The 18,707-nt window shown below is 46.5% G+C and overlaps 1 protein-coding gene across 1 annotated transcript; it reads right to left on the bottom strand.

The window, feature by feature from the left end:
* Nucleotides 1-333: 333 nt before the first annotated feature.
* LOC121533531 (unconventional myosin-Vb-like) lies at nt 334-16,990 on the bottom strand. The gene is made up of 34 exons (XM_045205801.1): nt 16,852-16,990; nt 15,907-16,017; nt 15,632-15,800; nt 14,438-14,582; nt 14,102-14,258; nt 13,689-13,914; nt 13,450-13,563; nt 13,238-13,350; nt 12,883-13,151; nt 12,661-12,742; nt 12,398-12,538; nt 11,932-12,063; nt 11,737-11,820; nt 11,271-11,420; nt 10,939-11,036; nt 10,578-10,664; nt 10,014-10,340; nt 8,134-8,290; nt 7,159-7,398; nt 6,672-6,896; nt 6,482-6,575; nt 6,248-6,396; nt 5,868-6,095; nt 5,637-5,737; nt 5,415-5,529; nt 5,187-5,295; nt 4,922-5,044; nt 4,699-4,850; nt 4,520-4,606; nt 4,223-4,346; nt 3,776-4,082; nt 3,221-3,395; nt 2,903-2,983; nt 334-903 (listed from the first exon to the last, which is right to left on the bottom strand). The coding sequence occupies exons 1-34, from the start codon at nt 16,879-16,881 to the stop codon at nt 742-744; spliced, it is 5,064 nt and encodes a 1,687-aa protein (XP_045061736.1). The 5' UTR covers nt 16,882-16,990; the 3' UTR covers nt 334-741.
* Nucleotides 16,991-18,707: the final 1,717 nt, after the last annotated feature.

Genomic DNA, 18,707 nt, shown 5'->3' with positions numbered 1-18,707 from the left:
ACCTTAATCCCATAGAAAATCTGTGGAGGGAGTTGCCAAACGTCAGCCTCGAAACCTTAATGACTTGGAGAAAATCCCTCCTGAGATTTGTGCAAACCTGGTGGCCAACTACAAGAAACGTCTGACCTCTGATTGCCAACAAGGGTTTTGCCACCAAGTACTAAGTCATGTTTTGCAGAGGGGTCAAATACTTATTTCCCTCATTAAAATGCAAATCAATTTCTAACGTTTTTGACATGCGTTTTTCTGGATTATTTTGTTGTTATTCTGTCTCTCACTGTTCAAATAAACCTACCATTAAAATTATAGACTGATCATGTCTTTGTCAGTGGGCAAACGTACAAAATCAGCAGGGGATCAAATACTTGTTTCCCTCACTGTAGGTAGGCACTGAGGTATGTGGGAGGCATCAAATAGGGAAATGTAAATCAGCAGACAGGCAATACTGTAATATTAGTACAGATAAGGAAATCTTTGTGTCCAAAATCCATACTCTGAAACAGATGAGAAAAAATCCATATGGCCATTCTAACAGCACAATAACCCTCACAGGAAGAGTAGCAATAAGAGTCCCATACTTATGCTACTCAAAGAATGCCTGATAAAAAAATTACACATTTGTTATTTACTTACAATTCCTTTAATATGCCGTATAGCCTGCAGGAAAAAGACTGAAATCAAAAAAGACTGAAATCCACTTGAAAAAAGACTGAAATCCACAGTGAATAACTACTGCTTCCTCTAAGGACGTCGTAGGAAGGAGATCTTGAGGGAGTCTGGGATGTCCAGCTGGTCAGCGCGGACGGGCGGGGGCGGCAGGTACGGGAAGGTGACAGGGAACACACGCCGTACGTCCATCAGCAGCTGTGGAGGCTGACCGCCCGGACGCTGCTTCAGCAGACCCTGATGGAACAAAGCGGAAATGATGACCATAACACAACCACACTGCTAGTAACCAGACCACATCACAATCCTAGTGAAGACAGTGAATATATAGACTTCAGACAGCCTGTGAGGGTGTAAAGAGGACTGTTCGTTGCTGTAGTAACAAGTCACAACAAATGCCTTCTGTTTAATTTTTCTGTATTTATAATTAGTTTGGATAACCTTATTTACTATTTATTATGTATTGGTTTTTATTAGATTATTTGTATTTTATATATAAACTCAGCAAAAAAAGAAACTGTCAACTGCGTTTATTTTCAGCAAACTTAACATGTGTAAATATTTCTATGAACATAACAAGATTCAACAACTGAGACATAAACTGAACAAGTTCCACAGACATGTGACCAACATAAATTGAATAATGTGTCCCTGAACAAAGGGGGGGGTCAAAATCAAAAGTAACAGTCAGTATCTGGTGTGGCCACCAGCTGCATTAAGTACTGCAGTACATCTCCTCCTCATGGACTGCACCAGATTTGCCAGTTCTTGCTGTGAGATGTTACCCCACTCTTCCACAAAGGCACCTGCAAGTTCCCAGACATTTCTGGGGGGAACGGCCCTAGCCCTAGCCCTCACCCTCCGATCCAACAGGTCCCAGATGTGCTCAATGGGATTGAGATCCGGACTCTTTGCTGGCCATGGCAGAACATTGACATTCCTGTCTTGCAGGAAATCACGCACAGAACGAGCAGAATGGCTGGTGGCATTGTCATGCTGGAGGGTCATGTCAGGATGAGCCTGCAGGAAGGGTACCACATGAGGGAGGAGGATATCTTCCCTGTAACGCACAGCGTTGAGATTGCCTACAATGACAACAAGCTCAGTCCGATGATGCTGTGACACACCGCCCCAGACCATGACGGACCCTCCACCTCCAAATCGATCCCGCTTCAGAGTACAGGCCTCGGTGTAACGCTCATTCCTTCGACGATAAACGTGAATCCGACCATCACCCCTGGTGAGACAAAACCGCGACTCGTCAGTGAAGAGCACTTTTTGCCAGTCCTGTCTGGTCCAGTGACGGTAGGTTTGTGCCCATAGGCGACGTTGTTGCCGGTGATGTCTGGTGAGGACCTGCCTTACAACAGGCCTACAAGCCCTCAGTCCAGCCTCTCTCAGCCTATTGCGGACAGTCTGAGCACTGATGGAGGGATTGTGCGTTCCTGGTGTAATTCGGGCAGTTGTTGTTGCCATCCTGTACCTGTCCCGCAGGTGTGATGTTCGGATGTACCGATCCTGTGCAGGTGTTGTTCCACGTGGTCTGCCACTGCGAGGACGATCAGCTGTCCGTCCTGTCTCCTTGTAGCACTGTCTTAGGCGTCTCACAGTACGGACATTGCAATTTATTGCCCTGGCCACATCTGCAGTCCTCATGCCTCCTTGCAGCATGCCTAAGGCACGTTCACTCAGATGAGCAGGGACCCTGGGCATCTTTCTTTTGGTGTTTTTCAGAGTCAGTAGAAAGGCCTCTTTAGTGTCCTAAGTTTTCATAACTGTGACCTTAATTGCCTACCGTCTGTAAGCTGTTAGTGTCTTAACGACCGTTCCACAGGTGCATGTTCATTAATTGTTTATGGTTCATTGAACAAGCATGGGAAACAGTGTTTAAACCCTTTACAATGAAGATCTGTGAAGTTATTTTGATTTTTACGAATTATCTAAGAAAGACAGGGTCCAGAAAAAGGGACGTTTCTTTTTTTGCTGAGTTTATATATAAAAAATGCACTCTTTCTGCGATGCGCACTGCAGAGAACACCGGAAGAAGAATTATCACTGAATTATCACAGTAAATTATTGTAATGTTTGTTTATGTGTCAATTAATCCCATAAGGGATGGGTTGCCAACTGGCGATTTGACACAAAAATAAAATGTAATTAATTAATTCAGTTGAAAATTCAATATGCCATGTTATGAGAAGTTTCCATTATTGTAGTATGTATTGCGGAACTGTACCTGCACTGTGCGGATAAAATTGAGTGTCACCCTCTCCTCTAGGTCACTGTGAGGGGTGTACAGGGTCAGAATTTTCACAATCTGGAACACAACAGAGACACAGTTAGCTTAGCCCTGCAAGGGTGTGTGGTTGTACATAGACATATACTGTATAAAAACAACATGGTTCTCTAGTGAAGAGAATAATGTTCACAGAATCATATTGGTTTTATTCTATTGAAATAATATCTAGGACACTTTGAACATTTCACCCTACCAATACCAGTTTAAAAACCACCCATTGCAATGAGAGTGTAGTAATGGTGATAAGGGCGTCACCTGCTGGGTGGACAGGGCAGTGCAGGTGTGAACGAGGGCCTGTGCATCAGCGTCTGTCTTCTTGCCCACTTGCAGGAGCTGAGCGGCCTGGATGAGAGGCTCCAACAGGGCTACAGCTCCCCCTGCCTGCAGCCCACGGCTCCGCAGCCACTCCTCCAGCAGACTCACATTATACCTGGCAGAACCCAGCAGAACAAAAAGAATGGAGTCAGATCCAACAGTTACCTGGTACTCTATATGCAAACTGTCACCTATATAAACCAACTCTAGTGGCTCTATTCAATCGGTATTGCTGAAGCGGTACAGATTGCGCGATAGAAATGTAAAGGTAATTTCCGTTTGGTATGACATTTGCTGCGTTTACTGTGAATGCAGTCTAAGCCAACGCGGGAAATTTAATTTTAATTGGGCTTTAGCGCTGAACTTCCACAATACAGATTGAATAGAGCTTTATATTAGATATCTGGTTGCATATCTTTTATTGAAACATGTTCCTACGAAGGCCCTGTGTGTGTATAAATGTGTGTATGGGGGTATGTGTTTCTGTCCTCTGACCGTATCTGCAAGCCGCGGCTCCAGCTACACATGTCCTTGCGTAGCAACAGGCTGTTGAGGGCAGAGGCAGAGAGGAGGTAGGTGAGCTGGCGGAAGGCCTGCTCCATCAGGGTGGGTGGCAGGGCCTGGCGGGACAGGGCCGTGTGGAGGGCACCCAGCTCCCTCAGCACTGCAGCCATAGTGGGGGCCTCCCCTGCATTCCTCTCTCCGGCCCTGGGGTCAGACCCCGCACGCTTCCTAGAGTTCCCCAGCTTCACCCCCGACCCAGACAGTCCTGGGATCATCTCACTCTCCAGCATGGCAGGAACTGTGGAGGGATAGAGTGGGTCAGGGGAACAGGAGCTACTCTTGAAGGATTACATAGTGGAATGAAAGCAAACTATGATAAAACGTTTAGTTGACTGGGTTGGTTGGTTTTGATATTGTTCTGGAGTTAGTCAGTCGTACCAATGATGGGCTGCAGGCGGCTTTCTGAGATGGACAGGAGCTGCTGATAGGCCTGGATACAGAGGTCACTCAGAGCACGGTTTAGCTCACTCAGGTCAGAGGTCAACGGAACCAAATCCTCACCCTAGAGGCCAAGCACAAATACAGTTTGTTAATCACATGTTGAAGTATTTATGTAGTGGTTGTTATTGCCTTTAGCCCAAGAACTAGGGGTGTTTTTGCCCTGTCAGGTTACATCGTCCTGAATAGCTCCTGACATTATTGGTGACATTTTGATGAGCGATGTCGATGTCTTGCCTGTTTGGAGTGCTGGGTCAGTAGGTCAGTGAGAAGGCAGGCATCTTTCAGCCACAGTGCTGTCATGTCCACATCATTACAGTGTTTCTGATAGCAGGGGAAAAGAAAGACACAACAAATGAATAAGAAACAGACCTGTAAGAGAGCCATGATTGAAAAGCAGAAGTGTGAGTGCGTACCTTCAGAGCGCCCTTCATGGCAGTGACAGCAGCAGTGCAGAGGGAGCGGGCACGGGTTTTGTCTCCGCTGCAGTCTGCCTGGCGTACACACAGGAACAGCACACTGGCAGCCAGGCCAGGGGGCAGGGAGAGGGCACTGTCCACCCTCACGTCTGGAACATACAGAGAGGTTAGAGGGCACATTCACTATTTATACAGATGGAGTTAAGATTAGGGGTCCTACCTGTGATGAGGGTCTTCATGAGCTTGGCCTCATCTCTCTTCCTACACTCCAGTAGCCCAGTGACAGTCCCAGCCTTGGCCTGGGGTGCAGGGGAATCCTCTGTGCACTGGGCCAGCACTGGGCCTAGGGGGACGAGCAAACAAGTATGATAGATCTCAATGATTTAAAAAATCTACTCCAAACAAAAATGGACCTCTACACATTTCTTTTTTAGACATTTCGGTCAAGAAATGTTTCAAGTGTATAGTTGTGTGTTTGTCCAGACCTGTCTGTGCCAGTAGTCTTCGGAGTGTGACTGTGTGTCTCAGCTCCTTCAGTTCTCTCCTCAGTCTGCAGACCTCCTGCTCCCTGGCTTCCACCAGTTCCACCAGGTACTGAACAGTGAGCACACATGCAGGGCCATTATGAGACGGTTACAGCAGTGACGCTCAAAGTAACAGAATCCGCACTGTAATCCACCTCACGATGCCAGACCGCTCATATGAGACCCTACCTGCTGGTCTGCAGTGGAGGAGGGATCAGAGCACGTCCGTTTAGCCTGCAACTGCAGAGCCTCCAACTCCGCCTCCTCCTGAGAGCGCTGGCTACGCAGCTGGTTCTCCAGGAACCTGACAGTTACACACAGACAGGGGGTAGAATATATCTGCATTCTTTTAATGATAACTAAATATAAAGATATTGCTGTGAAATTATTGATCAGGGAATAGGGACTGACTTGTTGGCCACTCGTACAGCATCATAGGCGTGCCCCAGGTCTTCTCCTGTCATCTTCCCAGCTGAGTCTTTAGCCACACCCACATTCTCCATCAGAGTATCCTGGGTACAGGAACAGAGCACAATCTCAGCCACAGGAGCCATATTGATTGATTGACAAGTAGAACTGAACCATACTTTTCCTATTGATTCCCTGTTAGGGAGCCATCCAGAGGGAGAGAGGGCATCTCACCATGGGTGTGTCAGAGCCAAGCCAGGCCCTCCTCTCTGTGGTGGGGGACGTCACACTAACCCTCCTCACCTCCTCCGGAGAGGGGAAGGCAGATAGGCTGGAGAAGGAAGGTGTGACTGGGAAGGTCGGGGGCCCGGAAAAGGGGGGTGACATCGGGGACGGAGATGGGGACGGGGGCTCCATGATCAGGCTTTGATTTGAATCTGTCCGTCTGTAGCCCTTAGAGTGCTGCAGCGGTAACACAGAGAAATATAATACTTTTCAGCGAGGTTGAATATTATAACCTCTCAAAAATTCTACATTGATACGTCACATAGGCAAAACAGAGAGACCGGCACCCAGGCTAGTGGAATATGGAGTTGAATACAAGGTGTGAGTACCTCAGTGAGCATGCTCATTTCCCGTAGGTTTTCGTATCTCTGCTCCAGCCTGGTGAACTCTCTGAGCAGACCCTGGTACTTCCTCCTCTCCTCATCCAGCTCTGCTGTCAGAGCTTTACCTTCCTGGGCCACAGCCTGAACTACACACTCTGGATGCACACACATAAAACGTAGGATTACAAAAACAAATAGAGAGACGCATTGAAAACAGATACCTGTTATGAATACACCTACTCTCCTGAGCTGTCTCCTGCTCCAGCAAACGAGTGCTCAGATCCTCCTTCTCTTTCCCCAAACAGTCCCTCTCAACCCGCAGAGCCTGCACCTCCTGTAAACAGAGACAGAGGAGAGTGACCTTAAATACCACTATTCTGCAGAAAAGCATAAGAGCTGTTTCGGATCCATTAGGACCAACAAGACCTACCTGTGTGAGTCGTAGGATCTCCTGGGCTGCTTTCTCCTCTGCCCTCCTCCTCTCCTCTGTCTCCTCCTCTGCGATGGCCGGGCTGGGCTGAGGCTGCTGTGTCTGGTGCTGGGTCTCTAGCTGGTTCTGCAGTTTAACTAGCGCCCCCCGCAGGGCGTCCAGCTCAGTGCTGTGGGCCTTACGCTCCACCTGGAGGGTCTCTCTCAGAACACCGCTCTCCCTGGCCTGGACACACACACATACATGTTCACTTCTGTATTATTCATTTTGCACATTTATTTTTTCCACTCTGGATGTACCAAAACCTCTAAACAGCTCATCAACATTCACCAGCCCCCTAGAAACACCTGGTCTCCTCTACCCATCCAAAACATCCCCAACCCATCTTCTTCTGAAGCCCCTTCACCATCCCCTTCCCAGACTTCTCCACCCTTCTACACCTCCACCCATCCCTTTCTCACCACCTTCCATGACCCCAGCATCTCACCTTCTGGTCGGCCCTGAGCTGCAGCTGCATCAGTTTGACCTCCATGCCCTTGTTGAGTTCTCTGAACTTCTCCACCGACCGAGCCTCGGCTTTCAGCTTCACCAGTTCCCTCCTGGCTGCCCGCCGCCTCACACAGCACTGCATCAGCACTATGGCCGCCCTCACCTGCCTGTACGCCCGCCGGGCCAGCCAGCCACGCACTGCAGACTGGAGCAACACCGCTGCCCGCTCCACCACCACCTGGGGAGGGAGAGGATAGAAGAGATGCATTATATTATTGCACACAGCCTAGTGAGACTCAAAGATTACAGAATGATTAAGGACACTGAGTGTACAAAACATTAGGAACGCACTGCTCTTTCCATGACAGACTGACCAGGTGAATGCTATGATCCCTCACTTGTTATATCCACTTCAATCAGTGTAGATGAAAGGGAGGAGACAGGCTAAAGCCTTTAGACAATTGAGACATGGATTGTGTGTGTGCCATTCTGAGGGTATGGTAGTAGGTGCCAGGTGCACCGGTTTGAGTGTGTCAATAACTGCAACACTGCTGGGTTTTTCACGCTCAACAGTTTCCCATGTGTATCAAGAATGGTCCACCACCCAAAGGACATCCAGCCAACTTGACACAACTGTGGGAAGCATTGGAGTCAACATGGGCCAGCATCCCTGTGGAACGCTTTCGACACCTTGTAGAGTCCATGCCTCAATGAATTGAGGCTGTTCTGAGGGCAAAAGGGGGTGCAACTCAATATTAGGAAGGTGTTCCTAATGTTTTGTAACTCTGTTTATCAGGATAGTCTAGAATCTGGATCAGATATTACTGTTCCTGGGGCTGGAGCCCTGCCCTGACTTATCTCTGGAGGTTTAGGTCCAGTTATTAAATGTATGGAATGCATTTTATATTGAAGCTGTAAACATTAGATGTATTGATAAAAAGATTCTGGGGCCTTTGTGCCAGTGTTTCCTCACCAGTCTGTATTGGCGTCGTGCCAGCGTTCCCCTGGTGAAAGCCTGGATGGTGACGGTGGCCTCGCGGATCATCAGGAACATCTGTCTTATCGCCACCATGCGGTACGTCTTCTGGAGGACCAGCGCTGCCTTGGTGTAGCGCAGAATGTCTGCCAGCCTACACCACACAGAACAGCATAGTAGCTTATATAGTTGGACAAATGTACAGTGGGGAAAAAAAGTATTTAGTCAGCCACCAATTGTGCAAGTTCTCCCACTTAAAAAGATGAGAGAGGCCTGTAATTTTCATCATAGGTACACGTCAACTATGACAGACAAATTGAGAATTATTTTCTCCAGAAAATCACATTGTAGGATTTTTTATGAATTTATTTGCAAATTATGGTGGAAAAATAAGTATTTGGTCACCTACAAACAAGCAAGATTTCTGGCTCTCACAGACCTGTAACTTCTTCTTTAAGAGGCTCCTCTGTCCTCCACTCGTTACCTGTATTAATGGCACCTGTTTGAACTTGTTATCAGTATAAAAGACACCTGTCCACAACCTCAAACAGTCACACTCCAAACTCCACTATGGCCAAGACCAAAGAGCTGTCAAAGGACACCAGAAACAAAATTGTAGACCTGCACCAGGCTGGGAAGACTGAATCTGCAATAGGTAAGCAGCTTGGTTTGAAGAAATCAACTGTGGGAGCAATTATTAGGAAATGGAAGACATACAAGACCACTGATAATCTCCCTCGATCTGGGGCTCCATGCAAGATCTCACCCCGTGGGGTCAAAATGATCACAAGAACGGTGAGCAAAAATCCCAGAACCACACGGGGGGACCTAGTGAATGACCTGCAGAGAGCTGGGACCAAAGTAACAAAGCCTACCATCAGTAACACACTACGCCGCCAGGGACTCAAATCCTGCAGTGCCAGACGTGTCCCCCTGCTTAAGCCAGTACATGTCCAGGCCCGTCTGAAGTTTGCTAGAGTGCATTTGGATGATCCAGAAGAGGATTGGGAGAATGTCATATGGTCAGATGAAACCAAAATATAACTTTTTGGTAAAAACTCAACTTGTCGTGTTTGGAGGACAAAGAATGCTGAGTTGCATCCAAAGAACACCATACCTACTGTGAAGCATGGGGGTGGAAACATCATGCTTTGGGGCTGTTTTTCTGCAAAGGGACCAGGACGACTGATCCGTGTAAAGGAAAGAATGAATGGGGCCATGTATTGTGAGATTTTGAGTGAAAACCTCCTTCCATCAGCAAGGGCATTGAAGATGAAACGTGGCTGGGTCTTTCAGCATGACAATGATCCCAAACACACCGCCCGGGCAACGAAGGAGTGGCTTCGTAAGAAGCATTTCAAGGTCCTGGAGTGGCCTAGCCAGTCTCCAGATCTCAACCCCATAGACAATCTTTGGAGGGAGTTGAAAGTCTGTGTTGCCCAGCGACAGCCCCAAAACATCACTGCTCTAGAGGAGATCTGCATGGAGGAATGGGCCAAAATACCAGCAACAGTGTGTGAAAACCTTGTGAAGACTTACAGAAAACATTTGACCTGTGTCATTGCCAACAAAGGGTATATAACAAAGTATTGAGAAACTTTTGTTATTGACCAAATACTTATTTTCCACCATCATTTGCAAATAAATTCATTAAAAATCCTACAATGTGATTTTCAGTATATTTTTTTCTCATTTTGTCTGTCATAGTTGACGTGTACCTATGATGAAAATTACAGGCCTCTCTCATCTTGCACAATTGGTGGCTGACTAAATACTTTTTTCCCCCACTGTAGGTGCCCTAAATTGTATATGACAGTATACAGTATAAAGCAGAATGATGTGTTATTGTGCCACACAGTCAGTCATTCTGCTCTCACCGCCTGGCCAGGGCTCCTCTGGTGTGTCTCTGGATGGTGAGTGTTGCCCAGCGGGTCTTAATGTATCGCCTGCGGCCCAGCCAGCCTCTGACCCAGCTCTGGATGATCACCCCGGCTGCCCTCAGCCTCTCCGCCCTCAGCCTTTCCAGCAGAGCCACCTGCCCCGCACGGAAGAACACCTTGGTCTTCCCAAAGCAGTACTGCTCCGGGTCTGGAATGAGCTCCGGCAGGGCCCTCTGGCACGACGCCTGGATCTGTTCCTGGGTCTGAACCCCACCCCCGCGCAGCAGCACCCGGTACCGGCTGAAGAACTCTGCATAGGTCCACCTGGTACCAAGATGGTGGAAGGAGGAGAGGGACACATTTTCACAGAGTGAGTACAAATACTCTTGAGATCTTTGATTGTGCATTTTTCATTCATGTTGGTGGCTACAGGACAGATACAATGTTCTGCATATGTGAAATAACTATGCTACTATGTATCAGTTTCCTGTGTATATGATGAGTTTATCTGTGAATATTCCAAACGTGAAGCTGATGTTAAATGTGCTGTGTGTTGTGTACCTGGATGGGTAGCCTGCAGCACTGATGCGTATGGTCTCCAGCACCCCACAGGCACGCAGCTGCTGGACGGCCCTTTTAGGGTCGAACCTGAGAGGAGAAATCTGCTTAACACGCTGCACACACACACACACACACCCCTACTGACAATACACACATTATACACACACTGTTTAACACAACGCAACCCATAATACACACTGCACACCCAACAAACACAGATAACACACTGTTTAACATACTACACACACCTCTCTCCACATAACACATACATTATACACACTGTTTAACACACTGCACACATACACACCTCCCCCACCACGAACACACATGGCTGGAGCTGGAGCGCAGGGGTCTGACTTACACAAAAGGCTCTTTGAGGTCATTGGGCTTAATGCAGCGGACGTAGTGGGGGGTGGTGCTGTTCAGAGTGTCCATCAGCAGCTGCAGAGACTGACGGAACTGTTTGAAGAAACATGGAGGAACACACAAACTCACACTCCTGTCCTACAGTCCATAGAACATAGAACAGCATACGACAAGCCATGGATGAAGTTATACAGACATAATATGGCAGCAAGAAAACTAATTCATTTTGTCAACTGTTAAAAGCTGTAAATGAAGATACTTTTCAATAATAGGTGTAGATACTGGCTGTATTGTTGCCTGGCCACAGCAGGGGGAGACATACAGTACCTGGAAGCCCACAGTGAGTTTGTGTTCCCGCTGAGCTCTCTTCCCAGGGCCAGAGCGTAGACTCCCATTGGGCAGAGAGGACTTCCCCCCTGACAGGGACAGACTGCCCCCTGCTGGCTCCTGCTGGAACAGCTCAGACACCAGCTCAGACTGACAGAGAGACAGACAGACCGGGTTACAGTAGGTTAAAAAGGTTTAATCTCTTCCTCTACTGTCCTCCATTTCACCCTAGGATCTTTATCTCAGCCTAGATTTCACCCCAGTCTGACAAAAGTGGACAGCTGAAAGCTGGTTCCTCAGTGAGCCTCCCTCAAATTCCTCTACTCTTCAGATGCACTCAAAACTGACAGTAGGACAAGGAGGTAAGAAAAGTGAGCCAAGACTTCTGACAGGGGGAAAGCTGCAGATCATCACCGTGTGAATGCAGGTCATCATAGTTCTAATTTAAAACTTTGGCAGGGGATACCTGACTGGCTCTTAGGATGTTGATGGGTTCCTCAAAAACGGTGTCCCGGTTCTTGTCTAAAAACCCATCACATTCATATTGCACCTGATAAACAAAAAAGAAAGGTTAAGTTAAATACTTTGCCGCAACCAGCACATTCTGTAAACAGGTAAAACAGCGGCATATAATATCCTCTGGCTAATATAACTAGCTCACCGTGTCAGCAAAGTGTAGGATGATGAAGGCAGTGTTGGACATGCGAGGTTTGCGGAAGTGTGGACTGGGGTCGTTACTCTGATGCTGATCATACAGCTTCCTAGCCCAGCTCTCCTCTGAACCTTTGGGCATCTGATCAAGGAAACAGACACCATGGAAGTAAGGTTTTTCTGGATCAATGTACATTTGTTAAATCTTCTGCTTTTTATATAAATACTTTGAAGTTTGACTTTTAATAGGATAATACTTTTTCTGGCAGGAAAAATAGTGTATTTTTGGAAATTGTGGGGGATCAAATCCATCGCAAGACATGAATGGCACGCCAGTGCACTCAGTGATTATTTAGATGCACAGCATATCCTGAGTACATGTATTTATTGTATTTCAAGCCGGTTTGGACACATTAACACAAACCAGACACAACACAATGTGGTTTCCATAGAAACCAGGACTGTGACTGACTGACCCTGCACTCCTCATCTAGCAAGTCGAGCAGGCCCAGCTGCCCCTCGATGAGAGCGATGCACGGCTGGTTATCACTGAACTCTATCCTGCTCCACGGCAGCTCCTCACGGACATACTCCTCCTGCTCCAACTGGAACACGTGCTGCATGGGTGAGGAGAGGGAGACAAAGGGTTACTGAGGGGACATGAGGATAACAAGTTCATGGACACAGACACACATTCATATTTATGTCCAACCCCACACACACACACTTGGTGACTCACCCTGTTGAATTGCTGCTGCAATTTCTCATTGGCGTAATTTATACAGAACTGTTCAAAACTGTTCCTTTCAAAGGTCTCAAACCTGTCAAAGAGAAATGGACAAAAACGGAAATCAACATGTTAATAATATGTTGTTACTACTGTCATTATAGTAATTACAGGTATAACAGTAAAGTAATCTAAAGTGTGACCCCCCCCCCTCCCCCCCCCCTTTCTACTCACCCATAGATGTCCAGCACCCCAATAAATGACTTGGGCTGCTCCCTCTGGGCTCGGAGGGCAGAGTTGAGCCGGGTCACGGTCCAGGTGAACAGCTGACCGTACACATGCTTGGCCAGGGCGTCCCGGGCCTCTAGGGACTGTTGACCAGGCATGGGCTTGACCAGCATCTCTCCCCCTACTGCCAGCCTGCGGTGGCACAGCCAGTGGGCCATCTGGGTCCGCTCCACCCCCAGCAGCTTGGAGAACACCGCCAGGGAACGGTCCTCCCCCTGGTTATGGGATATTTGAAAGAATTATGTGAGAGAGTTTTAGGGAAATACTGGGCAAAAAGTTACGAAAAAACATAAAATCTTACATCAATGTAACTTCGATCACCACCTCTCCCACTGGCCTGGATGTTGACATTGCCCAGGTGCAGAACAGCTGCCAGGATCCTGAAGAGCTCCATCTGCTGGTCAGGAGGCACACCTGTAGGCGTACACACAACACTGGCATGTTCAAACTGCATACCACTACAGTCAGAGTAAACATGTTAGCATAGATATGTTTAATATAGATGCTGTATACCCAGAATGGTGAATGCATTGCGAGTGCGCTCCAGATCTACTACATCATCAGTGCCTGGGATCTGCATGGAATCTTCCCCTCCTTGGTTTGTGTAGCGGAACGTTTCAGCACCACCTACAGAGACACACATCAAAACACTCACATAATTCTGAAATACACTGCTAGACCCATTGACGTTCATTTGTTCCCTGTTCTTGTTGTTGTAATAAGTTACTGAATACACTGTGGTCCAGTCTCACCCAGTTTGAGGACTCTCATCTCTGGCAGGTCCCTAGAAGCACACAGCTGGTAGAAGATGTGGTAGTTTCTCTCCTGTGACGCCTGGAAGACGACTCGAGACTTCTCCAGCAGGTATGTCCTCATGTTGGCCCCAATGATATCTCCCTTCCGTCCGAAGCCGATCTCAATGTACTTCCCAAACCGGCTACTGTTGTCGTTGCGGGTAGTCTTAGCATTCCCAATGGACTAAAGAGTAAAGGAGAGAATCATAAATACGATACATTACATCGTTTTAGCTATTACCTTTATAACTGAATACTGACATAATACAGTACACATTTTTTATATGCTAAATACATGCTTTTTCCAAAATCACACTCTTCAAAAAAGAACATTGCAGGTTAAGGGAACTCATTCACCCACATGTCAGTACCTCCATGATGGGGTTGGAGGCCAGTACTCTCTCCTCCACACTGGTCTGCTGCGCTGCTCCCCCCACCACAGCAAAGTAGCGCATGGTGAACTTAGCAGAGACTGTTTTCCCTGCTCCAGACTCCCCACTAATTATAATGGACTGGTTCTTCTCCTCCCTGCACACAGAGACAACTACCCTCTTAATACTCTTGTCATTTCCAGAGCCATTTGTCACACAGGGCAACTAAAGAGATCCGATCAAAGGCTCTCGTGTCACTGACATTTGATCTGTATAGAGCTCTTTACAAACATCAGCAACCCTGGCCCAACCCCCCAAGGAACTTTAACCCCTGACCTGGTCATGGTGCGGTAGGCCTCTTCTGCCACAGAAAAGATGTGAGGCTCCATGTCAGCCATGTCCTGCCCACTGTAGGCATCGATCACCTCCTCTCCATAGATGGGCAGCTGGTCATACGGGTTGAGGGCCACCAACACAATCCCTGGAATGAGCAGTTGGTGTGAATGACCAATGGTTTAAAGTACTTAAGTAAAAATACTTTAAAGTATTATTTAAGTCGTTTTTTTGAGTATCTGTACTTTACTTTACTATTTATATTTTTGACAACTTTTACTTTTAGTCCAGTACATTGCATAATGTACTTTTTACTCCATACATTTTCCCTGACAACCAAGAGTACTCGTTACATTTTGAATGCTTAGCAGGTCAGGAATATTGTCCAATTCACACACTTATCAAGAGAACCTACCTGGTCATCCCTACTGGCTTTGATCTGGCGGACTCACTAAACACAAATGTTTGTAAATTATGTCTGAGTGTTGGAGTGTGCCCCTGGCTATCCGTAAATTCAAAAAACAAGATCTCACCGTTTGGTTTGCTTAATATAAGGAATTTGACATGATTTATACTTTTACTTTTGATACTTAAGTATATATTAGCAAATACATTTACTTTTGATACTTAAGTATATTTAAAAACAAATACTTTTAGACTTTCACTCAAGAAGTATTTTACTGGGTGACTTTCACTTTTACCTGAGTCATTTTCTATTTTCCTCAAGTATGACAATTGGGTACTTTTTCCACTACTGTAAATGACAGTGTTATTGGTTGAATGAAAGGATCTGTAAAAATCCTATGACTTTTCATATATCGAAACTGCTTCGATTATTGTTTATGTCTGCAAGATATAGGACAATTCTCACAGCAATCACATAAGATGCATGTGTTCTCAGGTTAATGTTTATTGAGCATCTTATGGAGAACCAATTTGTATGAAGCCAAAGAGAGGAGGCCATGTCCCTGTGAACTTTACACCTAGTAAAGATGGAATAATGAGGCCATAATCATAAAAGCAGGAGCACACAGGAGCTGCATATATCTGTCCACTGCCAAACAGCATCTGAAGAAAGACCACCACACCCTATCTCTTTCTGTCTCTCTCTCACGCCATCCCTCAACCTATTCCTACTATACCTCTCTCTGTCTCTCCATCATCTTTCCTCTCTCCCCCTCTCTCTCTGTTCCTTACCACAGTAGGTGTAGATGCTGCTGTAGTCCAGGAATCGGACTCTCAGGTTATGTAGAACAGCAGGCTCGTGTAGGAAGCTGAGAGCAGTGAGGTCATTCTCCCCCTCCAGAATATCAGGGTTCCCCAGAGGGGGGAGGCCAGAGGGTGGCACCACTGGGTACTGCACCTCCTAGAGGGGTGGCACATTCAATATTTGGCATTATCAGATGCTTATCCAGAGCGACTAACAATACATCTACAGTATGCCAGCTGTTAACTGTGTGGGAGTGTCTCACCCTGCCATCGCTGATCTGCAGCAGTACATTCTCGTCTCCAAGGTTGTAGTCCTTGAGAAGCTTGGCTGATACCCACACTGCCTCTGGGTCTGGCACCCACACACTGGCACCCTTTTAAAGAAATAAACGTTATCACAAACGTTGAGCTTATTGTATAAACCCAGTGAAAAAGTGAGCATTCATTGGGGGGGATTTCCTATACTAATGGCCAACACCCTTTGCTGTATCACTTTCACACCAGGTGGACAGGCCCCAACAGCCAGTGGTCCAAAACACAGCTGCAGAGGATAGTATTACATCACACAGGACACTATCTGTTCTACTGCTCTACAGTCTGTTATTACTCTGTGTACCTTTTACGGTTACACTGCCAGGTCCCACCCAAGCAAGACATTTGTCATCCATCAGCATAAAACACTCCTAAATGTCGTTAAAAATTAACGTCCGTCATCCCTCTCGGTCTCATCTTGGATTACTCATTATGTTGTCGTAAGATCTATCCCAGTAATGGCAACCTCTTGGATCAACACACAATACTTCCTGTGCAATATGATGTTATGTTATGTGTGTCACTGCTAAAAGAGTAGATCCTTGAGCATGGACATTTAAAGCATTTCCAATGATGTACATTTCTATCACTAGATGACACCCTCATGATATGTAGTCCTAGGCTACATACATTAGGTAGCCGGCAGGTAGCCTAGTGGTTAAGAGCATTAGGCCTGTAACCAAAAGGTTGCTGGTTTGAATCCCAAAGCCAACTAGAAAAAAAAAAATCCCAGAGCCAAATAGAAAAATCTGTCAATGTGCCCTTGAGCAAGGTACTTAACCCTAATTGCTCCTGTAAATTGCTCTGAATAAACTATGACTTCATTGAAAATAAACGGTCAAAAAATGAACGAAGTCTACTCAGCTAGAGTCAGACATACTGGCTCAAACGCTTACCTTGGTGTATAACTCCATAGTTCCAATCATAATCTTATCCAGATATGAACACTCTGCCTGCAAAAACTCTGACCAATTTCAGAGAGAGGGGGACTCCTAAGTTACTCAAAAAGGCAACAAGTGTATCCTCTCCGAGATAGTTGGTGTCCTCTTCCCCTATGAGTGTGTTCAACCACCACTCTGTCCCTTTGCACTTTGTTCTGTTTGACAGGCTGACATGAAAACCCGAGAGGCAGCAGTCAGGTTAACTGTTAATCTCGAGGAGGTGATTGAGATGGAAGGATTTACAAGCACTTCTCTTCTATGGTCTCATTCACAGCAGCAGTTAACCCCAAGCTGTGGAGGCCTTCTCAGCACTGTTGAACACCTGTAGTATTCAAAAGATACAAGACATGGCAGTATCAAGTATGGCTCATCATAATAAAGACACTAAATCGAAACCGTATTACTGTTGACATACCGATACATTTTATTCAGTAACATAAAATTCAGTTCAGCCTGCTGATGTGGGATAGGGATCTCATTGAGCTTGACAATTCATACATACATCAAACTTTGAGAAATGTGGGTATACAGTGGGGAGAACAAGTATTTGATACACTGCCGATTTTGCAGGTTTTCCTACTTACAAAGCATGTAGAGGTCTGTAATTTCTATCATCATCAAAAATCCAGAAAATCACATTGTATGATTTTTAAGTAATTAATTTGCATTTTATTGCATGACATAAGTATTTGATACATCAGAAAAGCAGAGCTTAATATTTGGGGCAGGGATTTTGGCCCACTCCTCCATACAGACCTTCTCCAGATCCTTCAGGTTTCAGGACTTTCAGCTCCCTCCAAAGATTTTCTATTGGGTTCAGGTCTGGAGACTGGCTAGGCCACTCCTGGACCTTGAGATGCTTCTTACGGAGCCACTCCTTAGTTGCCCTGGCTGTGTGTTTCGGGTCGTTGTCATGCTGGAAGAGCCAGCCACGACCCATCTTCAATGCTCTTACTGAGGGAAGGAGGTGGTTGGCCAAGATCTCGCGATACATGGCCCCATCCATCCTCCCCTCAATACGGTGCAGTCGTCCTGTCCCCTTTGCAGAAAAGCATCCCCAAAGAATGATGTTTCCACCTCCATGCTTCACAGTTGGGATGGTGTTCTTGGGGTTGTACTCACCCTTCTTCTTCCTCCAAACACGGCGCAGTGGAGTTTAGACCAAAAGCTATATTTTGTCTCATCAGACCACATGACCTTCTCCCATTCCTCCTCTGGATCATCCAGATGGTCATTGGCAAACTTCAGACGGGCCTGGACATGCGCTGGCTTGAGCAGTGGGACCTTGCGTGCGCTGCAGGATTTTAATCCATGACGGCGTAGTGTGTTACTAATGGTTGTCTTTGAGACTGTGGTCCCAGCTCTCTTCAGGTCATTGACCAGGTCCTGCCGTGTAGTTCTGGGCTGATCCCTCACCTTCCTCATGATCATTGATGCCCCCAGAGGTGAGATCTTGCATGGAGCCCCAGACCGAGGGTGATTGACCGTCATCTTGAACTTCTTCCATTTTCTAATAATTGCGCCAACAGTTGTTGCCTTCTCACCAAGCTGCTTGCCTATTGTCCTGTAGCCCATCCCAGCCTTGTGCAGGTCTACAATTTTATCCCTGATGTCCTTACACAGCTCTCTGGTCTTGGCCATTGTGGAGGTTGGAGTCTGTTTGATTGAGTGTGTGGACAAGTGTCTTTTATACAGGTAACGAGTTCAAACAGGTGCAGTTAATACAGGTAATGAGTGGAGAACAGGAGGGCTTCTTAAAGAAAAACTAACAGGTCTGTGAGAGCCGGAATTCTTACTGGTTGGTAGGTGAT

Source organism: Coregonus clupeaformis, chromosome 20 (assembly GCF_020615455.1).
Source record: "Coregonus clupeaformis isolate EN_2021a chromosome 20, ASM2061545v1, whole genome shotgun sequence".
Classification (NCBI taxonomy): domain Eukaryota; kingdom Metazoa; phylum Chordata; class Actinopteri; order Salmoniformes; family Salmonidae; genus Coregonus; species Coregonus clupeaformis.
Note: the sequence above shows the minus strand (reverse complement) of the source record. Positions and strands in the feature narration are given on the sequence as shown.

Excerpts from the sequence above, each read along its gene's own strand:
- LOC121533531 (XM_045205801.1), bottom strand. The coding sequence starts at position 16,881 with ATGATTGGAACTATGGAGTTATACACCAAG. Across the intron at positions 5,738-5,867 it reads TTGGCTCTGACACACCCATG|GATACTCTGATGGAGAATGT; the intron begins GTGAGATGCCCT and ends TCCTGTACCCAG. Across the intron at positions 4,083-4,222 it reads CCGCCTGCAGCCCATCATTG|TTCCTGCCATGCTGGAGAGT; the intron begins GTACGACTGACT and ends ATCCCTCCACAG.